This window comes from Maylandia zebra, linkage group LG8 (assembly GCF_041146795.1).
Source record: "Maylandia zebra isolate NMK-2024a linkage group LG8, Mzebra_GT3a, whole genome shotgun sequence".
NCBI classification, from domain to species: Eukaryota; Metazoa; Chordata; class Actinopteri; order Cichliformes; family Cichlidae; genus Maylandia; species Maylandia zebra.
The window spans coordinates 28,448,332-28,462,445 of NC_135174.1; the positions used below are offsets into that span (position 1 = coordinate 28,448,332).

Consider the following 14,114-nt stretch of genomic DNA (forward strand, 5'->3'; position numbering starts at 1 on the left):
GGAAGAATTTGAGGAGTCTCTCGTCTATGAAGCAGAGAGACATAAATGGGTGGAAGAAAAAAGGAAATGAGGAAGAAACGGTTGATACTGTACATGAGAAAATTTTGTCCTAGTTGTGTTTCTTTTGTTTATAGAAATAAAAACAGATTGTAAATATAAAACCAAATATTTAATCAATCTCTGTTTCCCTCTCTAGAGAAAACATAACATTTGGTTTTGTTTTACAAGATAAGAATGATGTGTTGTAACATTATTTTGTGTATCAGCAAATTTTTTCATACACACAAAAAATGACACTCCCCTAAGTAAGTTATTTTCTTTTACAAAGTTAAAATCTTAATGCTGGTTAATACTTTAACTTGTATTTTGAACGTACCCACCGGAAGTGTCGTCAGTACGTCTCGTTATGTTGTGATGCACTTCTTGAGATCGGCCGTTAGAGGCCAGTAAACCATCGTGATAAAACGCACATGTAAACCCTGGTCCGTTTTATTTTTAATAGCCTGAATTACTTCGTGTGCTCTTGTGTTTTAAAGGTTTCATGGTTTTCGAGGTGAGTGGATGACAACGTGGGTAAACTGCGTGAATGCAGCGCGAATAAAAGCCGGTGGAGATGCTGTGTGGAATGAAGAGGGAAGCTGTCCGTGCAGATGCCTGTTCAAAACACAGCAGACATCAATAATTCGTTTCCAAAATAATTCAGAAGAGCACGATCCCCCTTTGAGTACTTGAACACGTTCATGGATCAAAGCGAGACAGACAAATGTAACCAGGGCGTGTTTCACTGTGATCGGCGGTGATCGATTCTGCACAGGCCTGGTTCGTGTCACACAAGCCTGCAGTTTATTTTAAAGAGGAGTCGACACCATGAATGAAGTGGATTATCTTGATCATAACAGAGCTGAGAGTCTGCAGTTTGAAGAAAAGCCGGACATTAAACCTCCAGATGTTGAACAGCTGCAGGACGCTGATATAAACCAAACCGCTGGTAAGAATAAACACAGCTGGAATGCGAAGAAATCTGCTAACAGCTGATTCGCTGTGGGGCTGGGTGGAGATCACGATCGCACATCTTCTCACGATCTGCTAATCTCAATTTGTAAAAATAACAAAAGTATTTGCTATCAATGACTTTTTGTGTTCTCGGAGTTAAAAAGGCGGAACTCATCTGGGCATCGTGTAGCACCCGGCCGCTTTACACCGCGCACATATGCAAGAAATCTTGTAGTTTTTAAAGTAATTCCTTTTTAAAAACTACCTTTGAGCAAAGAAAAAAAATCTATATAACTTTCAAATGATATAAGGGGCAAACAAGAGATAAATGAAAAAAATAAATACATATATACAAATAAACTTATCTGTTTTAAGGCTTATTGGGTTTTTATGCATTTCACTCCTTCCTTAAAATGTCTGACATTAATCTAAATGGTTTGTTTGGTTACATTAATTAGCAGATATACGCTCATTGGCCACTTTGTTAGGTACAGCTGTTTAATCACTCATTTATACAAATTTTTAATCAGTCAGTCACATGGCAGCATCTCAGTGGTCAAGGCGACCTGCTGTTGAGACTGAGCATCAGAATGAAGGCGAAAGTTGATTTTGGTGACTTTAAACGTGGCATTTTGTAACCGTCGCTCTGACTGAAACATTTTTCAGACCTCCAGTTTTTTGGTTTCCTAAAAGCTCAAAGAAAAAGTACAACCAAATAAAAAAAATGTTCTAAGCATTCAACTCTTTTTTTATTTTTATTTTTTTCTAGGAATTTCATTATAAAAAATAAATATTATTTGTCACCCGTAAAGGAGCTTCTTCAGCTTTTGAATGTTCTTATATAATTTTTCATGATTTTTGCTTTTAGATAGAAAAATATGGACGGTGCTCTCCCTAAAGTTAAGTTTAGTTCATGAAACAAAGATATTTGTGGTATGAAAACATCACAGAGCAACATGCCTTCCCTATGTTTATCATTACATATGGGATTATGGGATAACCACTTTGTGTCTGTACACTTTAACATTCCAAGATTTCATCCTGGATCATGTAATGCAAAGCACCTCTCGCCACTTAATAACAGTAATGATCAGATTTCCCTTTAAACAATAAATGTCCTTCTGCATGCTCATAAATCTGTTTGCAGTGTATCAGGATCTGCTGAGCAAATTAGGTGAGCTGTTACAACATTTTCCAGTTCCAATAGAATATCAGTGTTTACGTTATGCTTCGGATTTATCTCCTGATGGGCTGATACATTCTTGGAGGAAAGTCTTGTGATGGGTACATCACAATTATAGGAGCTAATATATTACTTTTAATTTTGTGTAAAATTTGTAGTCAGGAGTATTTCATGTTTTTGTTGAGGGTCACCAGTTTATTTAAAGGCTACTAAAAAAGTATTAATTTAATTGAGATTTGCTTCTATATGATAATCACAAACATGTCAGCCTATTGCTGAACAAACACTCTGCTGCATATTAAAACAATCAAACTGTCAAAACATTTTATGTTTTTACTTAAATACCCATTCAATCCCACTGGCAACAACTGCCGTTTTAACTGCCTATGACATTTAATTCAACATATTGTGTGTAGGGGAAGTCTAAGGAGTAAAATGCATTCACTCATTTTGCAGGGAAACATTTGGGATTAAATGGGTTAAGTAAATACTTTATATACTGAAAATCAGTGTATTATTTTATCACAGTATAAACATGAAACTGAATGTCTTATACGGCTTCCTTTAGCTTACAGAACTGCAGAACTATTGCTATTCAGTTTGACACGAAGTCATCGGGTATGAAATCAAAGGCTGGCCTGCAGGCATCCCAAAGCTGCTCCAGCTTCTTGGGTTTCCTCCTCCATATTTCCATCTTTGTCCTCAGATGTACTCAATAATATTCACATCAAGAGACTGCTGGCTAAGCCCAAAGAACTTTGAGCTTTTTCACTTTGAGAAACTTCAAAATGGAACCCGAAGTGTAGCAAGGAGCTCCGTCTTGCTGAGAAATTTGACCAAATCATTTTGACCCACGTTCCCCCTGACATCTCCATACTGGATGGCATGCTGAACCACAATCTTTTCATTGTGAAAGCATTGTTGTAACTGAATCATGATGGCATGCGCTTATATCAGATCTTATGCAAAGAAAGAAAGAAAAGGTTTTGGTGTCACAGGTGTGAAAGACCTCCAGGCAGTCTATTAAGCCATCATTATTTTGTCTCTAGCCATTTGAGGTTTTTGTTTTTGCTTCCTTTACTGCTTCATAAGTAATTATATCTAAGCTTTATTTTTACCACATCCCCAAGATAAAGATCTGTGGTTTACCAAAATTTCAATTCAAAAAATGTTATTTATACAGCATCAAATCACAACAACAGTCGCCTCAAGGTGCTTTATATTGTACAATATAAAGCAATAATACATAGAGAAAAACCCAACAACCATATGAATCCCTATGAACAAGGACTTTGGTGACAGTGGGAAGGAAAAACTCCCTTTTAACCGCCGCAACCGGTTGGGGTGAGAGGAGGAAAACAGGACGAAGACATGCTGTGGAAGAGAGCCAGAGATTAATAACAAGTATGATTCAGTGCAGAGAGGTCTATTAACACATAATGAGTTAGAAAGGTGACTGAAGAAGAAACACCCAGTGCATCATGGGAATCCCCCAGCAGCCTACACTTACTGCAGCATAACTAAGGGAGGATTCAGGGATAAGATAAGTTTGAAGCCTAATCTTAAAAGTAAAGATTAAGTCCATCTCCTGAATCCAAACTGGAATCTGGTTCTACAGAAGAGGGGAAAATGAAATTGATAAATGTTTGGTCCAAAGCTTCCATCCACTCATCATGGCCATGAAGTGTCATAGTGAATTTGGTCATTTAACAATTTGTTTGAATACTTCTTTTTCCAGGTAGGTTAGAATTACCATACAGCATACATCTTTAATGATTAAAAAACAACAACAATTATGTGCACAACTTTGAATTTATTTTGGATTTTCTAAGCCACACAGGGTCATACAAGTTGAAATATGTACATTAATATTTGGTTAAATGTCCCTTAGCTAACTGCACCTTGACCAGACTTGTTATCCATCAACAAGCTTCTCACATAATTCAGGCTGGATTTTGACCACTCTTGACCACTCTTCTCAGCAGAATTGTTAGCGTTTATTTAAAATTGTTTGGTTTCCTGGCACAGATCCGAGTGTAAGCATAGTTCACAAAGTTTCAAGTGGATGGATCTCTGGGCTTTGCCCATTCCAGAACCTTAATGTCAGCCTGGTTTATTCATCCCGATGCCAGTTTTGATGTGTTTCAGCCCATTATCCTGTTAGAACGTTAACTGTGTCCCAATTTCAACCATCTAGCTGTTGATTTGAGGTGAAGTTGAAGAATTTGGAGGTAGTCTTCCTTCATTATTCCATTCTGTTGGTGGAATTTAGCACAGGCAGTAAAACAGCCTGATGACAATGAAACTGTCACGCATGAATCACCATGCATGACAGTTGGTACAGTGTTTCTGCAATGCCGTCTATAAATTAAATTAATTCAAATAAATGAAATAAAATTAAACTGAACTCTGTTGTTGTTGGGTTGTTTTTTTTTTACTTTTAAAAGAACAGCTCAAAGAAATTAAAAATTAAAAGCCCAAAATTACCATGACATTCACACCCATGAGAAGTGGATTTAAACTTCTTACCATTACTGTAATTGTTAGGGTGACTGGTGATGGATAGTGTTTCATTTTTGGTCTCAAAATAATCCCCACTGTAACTTGAATTTCAGATTACATTAACAGCTACTGAAATCAAGGTGAACATATAGAAGCCTACAGTCAGTGATGTACATGTATGTTTCAGTATTCCCCGCAGATGTCCAGCAGATGTTGGTGATTAAAGAAGAGCTACCCTGGACCCCCAGTCTGGACCAGCAGAATCTAGACCACCTCCACATAAAGGAGGAGCATGAGGAGCTGTGGATCGATACAGGGGGAGCGCATCTTGCTGTTAGCACTAAGTGCACATTGTCTTCTATTTCCATGAAGTGTGAAGATGAAAGAGAAGAAAAACCTCAGATTGTACAGCTTCATCAAAGTCAGACTGAAGACAATGCAGAAGCAGAAGCTACAAACAGCAGCTCAGCTACAAATATCAACAATGAAATTGATGAAAAGGATTGTAGAGGACCAGAAATCGCTGGGAACTCTAATCCAAATTTTCATTTCCAACTAAATGCTGTTGAGAAGGCCCCAGACTCTTCTGAAACAGACATTAGTGATGGAGATGATTGGCAGGAGCCTTTGTCTGATGCTGGACCTGCAAACGAAGATGGTGACAGTGGTTGCCCTATACCTAAATCAAACTTGAAAACTCTGAAATCACTGAAAAGCAAGTGTTCTTTTCAGAGAAGGAAGACATGTCATTCATTCAAAAGGCCTTATGGCTGTTTGGCTAATGAGAAATTTAACAGAGTGAAACAAAGTGAATTTTCAAAGATGATAGTCAACACAGGAGAAAAAACATTTACCTGTGGTGTTTGTGCAAAAAGATTTAAACAGAAACAAAATCTGAAGACACATATGAGAGTCCACACAGGTGATAAACCATATAACTGTGATTTTTGTGGAAAAGACTTTAGACATCACTATAGTTTTAAAGTACACATCAGAATCCATACTGGGGAAAAACCGTTTGTTTGTGGCATTTGTGGTGAAAAATTTAGAAAAAAGCAAAATCTCAAACGCCACATGAGGGTTCACACAGGAGAGAAACCATTCAGCTGTGTTGTCTGCGCAAAACGATTTACACAGCAGGGCGTTCTGAAGAGACATATGAGAGTTCACACGAGAGAGAAACCATTTGGCTGCAATCTGTGTAATAAAATGTTTACACAGCAGGGGGTTCTGAAGAGGCACATGAGGGTACACACAGGAGAGAAACCATTCAGCTGTGGTGCATGTGGGAAAAAGTTTGTGCATCAACATGACCTCAAAATACACATCAGAGTCCACACTGGAGAGAAACAGTTCAGCTGTCCTGCATGTGAAAAGCGATTTACTCAGCAGGGAAGCCTCAAGAGACACATGAGGGTGCACACTGGAGAGAAACCATTTGGTTGTAATGTGTGTGGGAAAACTTTTACTCAACAGGGAAGTCTAAATAGGCACACGAGAAGCCACACACAGTAGAAATTGTACTGGGTCTTAGTGCTATTTGAAACAGTTTTAACCAACCAATCTGTGTTCGTTAAACCTGAGATGAGATAAACTTGAGGATTTCTGATTCACAAAGAAAGTTAACTTAAACTGAGTGAGACTCTGTACACTAAACCTACTCACTGACAAGTTTTCTTTAACAAACTGACTCATTTCCTTATTCCAAAAGTTGCTATCAAACCACTTGGTGGAGCAAATGAATTTAGACAAGTTTACATTTTATAAACACTAAAATGCTGATTAGGTGTCAATTCACTATCTTTTTATTTACCATGTTGGCTTTTTAATTTTTCAGTGGTCAATTTGTATGAGTGAAGAAAGTGAATATCTCACTTATTTATTATCAGCTAAGAATTATAGTGGCTTGCAAAAGTATTCGCCCCCCTTGAACTTCCCCACGTTTTGTCACATTACAGCCACAAACATGAATCAATTTCATTGGAATTCCACGTGAAAGACCAACACAAAGTGGTGCACACGTGAGACGCGGAACGAAAATCATACATGATTCCAAACATTTTTTTTACAAATAAATAACTGAAAAGTGGGGTGTGCGTAATTATTCAGCCCCCTGAGTCAATACTTTGTAGAACCACCTTTTGCTGCAATTATAGCTCTTCTTTGCAAAACAACTCCAGCTCAGTCAGATTAGATCAGCGGTCTCCAACCTTTTTGGCGCCACGGACCAGTTTATGCCCGACAATATTTTCACGGACCAGCCTTTAAGGTGTCGCGGATAAATACAACAAAATAAAACCAGTACCGGTACCGAAAAAAAGATTTATTCATAACACACTTGAAAAGACCCAGGAAAACAGAGTTAACGATAAAAACGATAACAAAATAACGCTGAAAACCGATAAAAACCCTGAAAACCATACATTTCACACCTGAGCCTCAACTCTCGCGGCCCGGTACCAAACGACTCACGGCCCGGGGGTTGGGGACCGCTGGATTAGATGGACAGCGTTTGTGAACAGCAGTTTTCGGATCTTGCCACAGATTCTCGATTGGATTTAGATCTGGACTTTGACTGGGCCATTCTAACACATGGATATGTTTTGTTTTAAACCATTCCATTGTTGCCCTGGCTTTATGTTTAGGGTCGATGTCCTGCTGGAGGTGAACCTCTGCCCCAGGATTCCAAGATTGTCCTGTATTTGGCTCCATCCATCTTCCCATCAACTCTGACCAGCTTCCCTGTCCCTGCTGAAGAGAAGCACCCCCAGAGCATGATGCTACCACCACCATATTTGACAGTGGGGATGGTGTGTTCAGAGTGATGTGCAGTGTTAGTTTTCCACCACACATAGCGTTTTGCATTTTGGCCAAAAAGTTCCATTTTGTTCTCATGTGACCAGAGCAGCTTCTTCCACATGTTTGCTGTGTCCCCCACATGGCTTGTGGCAAACTGCAAACTGGACTTCTTATGGTTTTCTGTTAACAATGGCTTTCTTTTTGCCACTCTTCCATAAAGGCCAACTTTGTGCAGTGCACGACTAATAGTTGTCCTATGGACAGATTCCCCCACCTGAGCTGTAGATCTCTGCAGCTCGTCCAGAGTCACCATGGGCCTCTTGGCTGCATTTCTGATCAGCGCTCTCCTTGTTCGGCCTTTGAGTTTAGATGGATGGCCTTGTCTTGGTAGGTTTACAGTTGTGCCATACTCCTTCAATTTCTGAGTGTCCCACGGTGCTCCATGGGATGTTCAAGGCTTGGGAAATCTTTTTGTAGCCTAAGCCTAAATTTCTCAATAACTTTATCCCTGACCTGTCTGGTGTGTTCTTTGGATTTCATGGTGTTGTCGCTCCCAATATTCTCTTAGACAATCTCTGAGGCCGTCACAGAGCAGCTGTATTTGTACTGACATTAGATTACACACAGGTGCACTCTATTTAGTCATTAGCACTCATCAGGCAACGTCTATGGGCAACTGACTGCACTCAGACCAAAGGGGGCTGAATAATTACGCACACTCCACTTTGCAGTTATTTATTTGTAAAAAATGTTTGGAATCATGTATGATTTTCATTCCACTTCTCACTTTTACACCACTTTGTTTTGGTCTTTCACATGGAATTCCAATAAAATTGATTCATGTTTGTGGCTGTAATGTGACAAAATGTGGGAAAGTTCAAGGGAGGCGAATACTTTTGCAAGCCACTGTAAATCCATCTTTCTAACTGTGAGAGTCTTTGAATATTAATGCAGGTATCAGACTGTCAGCCAGTTAGTTAAATTAGACTGGAAACAGTGTACATTACTATAGAATCACTGTTTACATCAAAATCACCTGTATAAAGTTTCAAAGTGTTGTCACGTGTACAGAAGAAATAGCATTTCTCTGTGCAATGAAATTCTTCCTTTGCTGTCCACACACCAATGCCAAGTTAGGTAGGGTTGAAGGAGCAAGATAAATAAGGATACAAATAAGACAAGATATTAAGATAAATAACATAAAAAAAATAAGGATAAAAAAATAGTGAAAGATAAATAAGTACAAACAAAATAAGTGAAGACAAGTAAGGTATGCAGATGTCAATGTAAATGGATGTACAAAGGAGCTTAATGTGCAAAATGAACTTAGTGTGCAAAGTGTCCTGATGTGCAAATTGCAGTTGAGGTAGGTCAGATGTTCAGGAATCTGATAGAAGGAGTTGTTGAATCGGGATGTTCTGGATTTCACACTTCTAAACCTTGGTATTGAGAGCAGAAGTGTGAACAGTCCGTGTTGAGGCTGTGTGGGGTCTTTGAGGATGGAGGCAGCTCTCCTCTGGACTCTGTGATGGTAGATGCTCTGCAGAGAGGGCGATCTTCTCTGCAGTTGTTATCACTCTCTGCAGGCGTTTGCAGTCCATAGCAGTACTGCTGCCGTACCACGCAGTAATGCAGCTTGATGGTGTGTTCTCCACAGTGCAGCTGTAGAAGCTGCTGAGGATCTTGGCCAACAAATTAAATTTCCTCAGCCTCCTCAGGAAATACAGCCGCTGCTGAGCCTTCTTGACCAGCTGTGTGGTGTTCAGTGTCCAGGTGAGGTCCTCACTGATGTTTACTGTGTTGTAATCAATCATACTGTTGGAAAGATGTCTGTCACAGCTAGATCTTGGAGAAAATCTCAGTGAACATGAGACTGAAATGACTTAAAACTGTAAAACTGAACAAAATGTGTTGTTAAAGTGACTTTTAAAATCCAGCTGCAAACAGTCTGATTGTAATCTAATTACATTTCATATTGAAGTGTGTCCACAGGTTGGAATTCAGTCATTAATTGACGTAAAATACCAGTTTAAAGTTTCATTATCTGAAATTCAGAGTCGGACCCACCAAGACTGTTGACCCAGAACCAGAACTAGATCAGCAGATCATTTCCCAGTCAGACTATGTTTTTATGGCAGGATGGATCCAAAATGGATCGGGGATTCAGACTGGATCACACCTGGATCTGGTTTGGCTCCGGTCATTGCCTAGCTCATCCCATCCAGATCTGTTTTTGATTAGTTATCTTGTCAAAAAGTCAATGCAGCTAGCAGCCTGGGCCATGCCTTGTCATGTTTAACTTCTTTGATGGATTTCTTGTTTTCTTTTAATTAAACCTGTACATTGTAAGTTAATAGTTCTTAGTGTGTAAGATGTCTGTGGTGATAAAAATAAAGATGTATTTTTTCAAGCAACATAGCTACAGTTGTCTTTGTTGTTGTTGTTGTTTACAAAGAATACAGAATCAAAAAATGAAAGTCTTAGGTTCAGGTTTTTGACATTTTTATGGTAATTAAATTATTTCCCTTTTTGTTACGGATTAGGTGACTTGAAGTTGAGAGAAAGAATATAATTTTACTAAACAGCACCTGAAACTCTCAAGTTACTTTCTTTTTGTATGTGGATTTAGTCTTTTTGTTTTCTGCTGACAGTAGTCACTAACAAGTTTACTGGTTATCGAGGCGAGCTGCTGGAAATACGCTCTGGTCAGTTGGAGATACTTTTATGTTGCTATATGTATTTTTATCTTTCACACTGCCACCAACCTAATGACCCACATCTTTTCACAATAATCATAGCCAGGCCTGGAGCTAATTGAATAAGAAATAATTTGGTCTTGTTATTGGAAAAAAGTAAATATTCAAAGAGAAAAAAAATATTTTTTTTTTTTAAAAATGGACTACTCTTTTGTTTCAGTTTTAGAAATTGCATAATTTTTTGATAACTGCTTGTCAAAAGAACTAAACCCTTTCAGTTCTTTAAAAATTTTTTTTTAAAGAAAACATATTCTTCAGTCCAGAAATAAACAAATAACAAATACAGTAGAAGCATGTGCCGTTTCCGTAGTGTAGTGGTTATCACGTTCACCTAAGATGTGAAAAGTCCCTGGTCTGAAACCGGGCAGAAACATGCTTCTTTGCTTATGCGTCCTGATACAAAAGTGTCTGACTGCAGGTACTGCTTTATCTTGTGGGGTTGTACTGTTGTTGGGAAACAAAGAAGAGAAAGTAAGTTTGCTTGCGACATTTGTGGTAAAGTACTCAAATCTGGTACAGGGCTTTGGTGTTTTTTGCCTTTGGAAGCTCTTTAAGAATGGAAAAGCACTTTTAGTATTTGGCATTTGGAAGTTAATGACAAACACTAATAGTGCTTTCACAGCTGGAAATAATCATATTTGTTGCAGGTCATGTAGTTATATGTTGAATTTGGAAGGCTTGATTTAAAAAAAAAGTGTTAATTTATTTTCACATTAGATTCTTGTTCAAGCACTTTATGATACAGCAGTTAGCATCAGTGTGCACCATCACCATGTATACAAATTCTTCTGTTGACCACAAGAATATGGAGTCACTGTTGTCCCATGTCTGTTTTTGTGTTCTCTGCAGATGTCCAACAGCTGCTGGTGATCAAAGAAGAGGTTTCCCATGAATGGAGCAACAGTCCGGACCAGAAGGGCCCAGAGCTTCTCTTTAAAAAGGAGGAACAAGATGAACTCAGTAACAGTGAGGTGGGAGAGCCGCTTAATGATCTAACAAAGGCTGATATCATCAGGCTCCAACTCACTGCTGGTCCTGTGAAGACTGAAAACGATGAAGAGAAGCCTAACTCTTTACTTCTCCTTCAGAATCAAATGGGAGAGGCAGAGCCTCCACTTTGCAGCTTAGCTAAACAGATAAAAACAGAAAGTGATGGAGAGGACCGTGAAGGACCTGGACCTGGACTATGGAACCCAGATCCAAATACTGATGAGAAGGCTTCAGACTCTTCTGCGACTGACGTCTCAGATGATGATGATGATGATAGTGACGATGGTGGTGGTGATTGGCAGGAACCTTTGTCAGATTCTGGACCTCCAAATGATGACGGTGAAAATAATCAGGGAGCTCCTACATCAAGTGCAAATGGACTCAAATCTCCAAAAAGCAAGAGGCCTGTTCAGAGGCTCATGACAAGCCATTTAATGGAAACTTCCTCCAGGCATTTGGGAAATGTAGATTCACCCAGACAAGACAGACAATTTATCTGTGGTATTTGCGGAAAACGATTTACACAAAAACAAAATCTTAAGACACATATCCGAATTCACACTGGTGAAAAACCATTTCATTGTGATTTTTGTGGAAAGCGTTTTCGACATCTCTATAGTTTCAAGGCGCACATCAGAATCCACACAGGAGAGAAACCGTTTGTATGTGACATCTGTGGTGAAAGGTTTACACAACAGCAAAATATCAAGAGGCACATCAGGGTTCACACAGGTGAGAAACCATTCGGTTGTGGGGTTTGCACAAAAAGATTTACACAACAGGTGGACCTGAAGAGACATATGAGAGTTCACACAAGAGAAAAACCATTTGGTTGTGATCTTTGCAGTAAAAGATATAACCGGAAAACACAATTAAGTGCACACATGAGAGTTCACACAGGAGAAAAACAGTTTGCTTGCGACATTTGTGGTAAAAGGTTTAACCGGATGGCGCTTGTTAAAGCACACACAAGGGTTCACACAGGAGAGAAACCATATGGCTGTGATATTTGTGGCAAAAGATTTAACAGGAAATCACATCTCAAAGCCCACACAAGAGGCCACACAGGAGAGAAACCACATGGTTGCGATGTCTGTGGCAAAAACTTTGTACATCAGCGCGATCTCAAGATCCACATCAGAGTTCACACCGGAGAGAAACAGTTTAGCTGCACTGTATGTGGGAAGAGATTCACCCATCAGGGAACTCTGACGAGACACATGAGAGTCCACACTGGAGAGAAGCCATTTAGCTGTGGTGTTTGTGGTAAAACGTTTACTCAGAAGGGAAATCTAAACAGACACGTGAAAACCCACACGGAGTAACAGCTTTGAAGGTTCTGTGAATGCACTTACCTGCTAATGAATAAGTTGGACGGATCTTTTTTGTTTGTTTGGTCATTAATTATGTCTGTTCATGCTATTGGGTGCTTTGAAGGATGCCCTGTACTGTATGAAAAAAAATAGAGACTATGGCTGGTGACATTTATAGTAGGGGTGGTACCATGTGCTCAAAGTGATGCAAGCTATATTGTAATTGGGAAATATATTACTTGAATTCCAGATAGCATTTATTTATACATTTTCTATATCCAAGGTACATAACCATGTTTAGTCATAATATTTTTAATAATAATCTATGCTTGAGCATTTTGTTTTTCTGTATAAACCAGAACTCGGTGGGTGGGTGGGTGTGCACCAAAATAAGTTTGGATCAGCATACCACAGTCAAACAGCAGCCATGTGGTGTTGGATAACACAGAACCAGATGGACACATCTACTCCTGATTGCTTTTCTGGTATGGAGTATATCAACTAATGTTATTTAGGTTTTAATTTTGCATTTAATTTCAACTCCTTATTGTATTTAGATTTTGTATTTAATCACTTTCTTTTTTGGTTGCTCTAACAGTAACTTGCCAACTTCTTGATTAATAAAATATTTATTCTTTTTATTCTTCCTCTTGAGCTTTTTACTTGAAGCATGATGTCATCAATTATCATCATTTTTCACAATGCTTATAACCTGTGGCATTGTTGGATAAGCCACATTTACCCAATCTCACAAGCACTTTACCCAAGCTTGGTACTGTTTCCTAACTACATTCATACTCCGATGGATGCATCAGAGAGCGACTTAGGGTTAGTATCTTACCCAAGGATACTTGGCATGCAGACTGGAGAAGCCAAAGATTGAACCACCAACCTTCCGATAGGTAGGTGACCTGCTCTACCTCCTGAGCTACAGCCACACCAGTGGTATGGTTCCTGTAAATTTCAAATATGCAGTAGTGTAGCCACTGGCCTTGATTGCACGTTATTATATACATATTTAAACACACACACACACACACACACACACACACACACACACACACACACACACACACACACACACACACACGTAGATATACACATATACATATATATGGACGGCGTCAACACGGGCTGGACGGCGTCAACACGTTAACGAGCAAACTGCGCTAATGCAGTAGTTCCCACCAATTGAGCATTGCGTGGCACATCCGACATAGTTTTACTTTTGTCCATGACGCGCTTACCTTCAGGGTCATGCTTCACAAGAAGACCAAAATAGTTCCAAAGGCCAGATCTGAATGAGGGTGGAGGAGGTTCAATTTGCCATGTTGCGACAAGCTTAGCTTCTGTCTTGCTAGCTTGCGCTGCGCTCAGTGGATCTGCGCTCGACAGTGCAACCTAGGCGGAGTAGTCGAATGCAGATCCACTGAGTGCTCAACACAGACAGCATCGTCAGAAGAAAAGTTGATAAAATAAATTAAAAATTTTGTATTGTTCGATACATATGCGTACCGAACCGAAAGCACTGTATCGAATGGTTCAATATCGATATGAGTATTGTTGCACCCCTAATAA

At 39.2% G+C, this 14,114-nt stretch overlaps 1 protein-coding gene across 2 annotated transcripts; it reads left to right on the plus strand.

Moving 5' to 3' along the window:
- The first annotated feature begins 402 nt into the window (after positions 1 to 402).
- On the plus strand, positions 403 to 13,140 carry LOC101486460 (uncharacterized). Of its 2 annotated transcripts, none has more exons than XM_004565986.4 (2): positions 403 to 988; positions 4,866 to 9,885. In XM_004565986.4, the coding sequence occupies exons 1-2, from the start codon at positions 868 to 870 to the stop codon at positions 6,191 to 6,193; spliced, it is 1,449 nt and encodes a 482-aa protein (XP_004566043.3). In that variant the 5' UTR covers positions 403 to 867; the 3' UTR covers positions 6,194 to 9,885. The 2 variants fall into 2 exon arrangements, with proteins under 2 accessions (XP_004566043.3, XP_004566042.1); XM_004565985.3 differs by lacking the exon at positions 4,866 to 9,885 and adding an exon at positions 11,083 to 13,140 and having other exon boundaries at positions 414 to 988.
- The last annotated feature ends 974 nt before the right edge of the window (positions 13,141 to 14,114 follow it).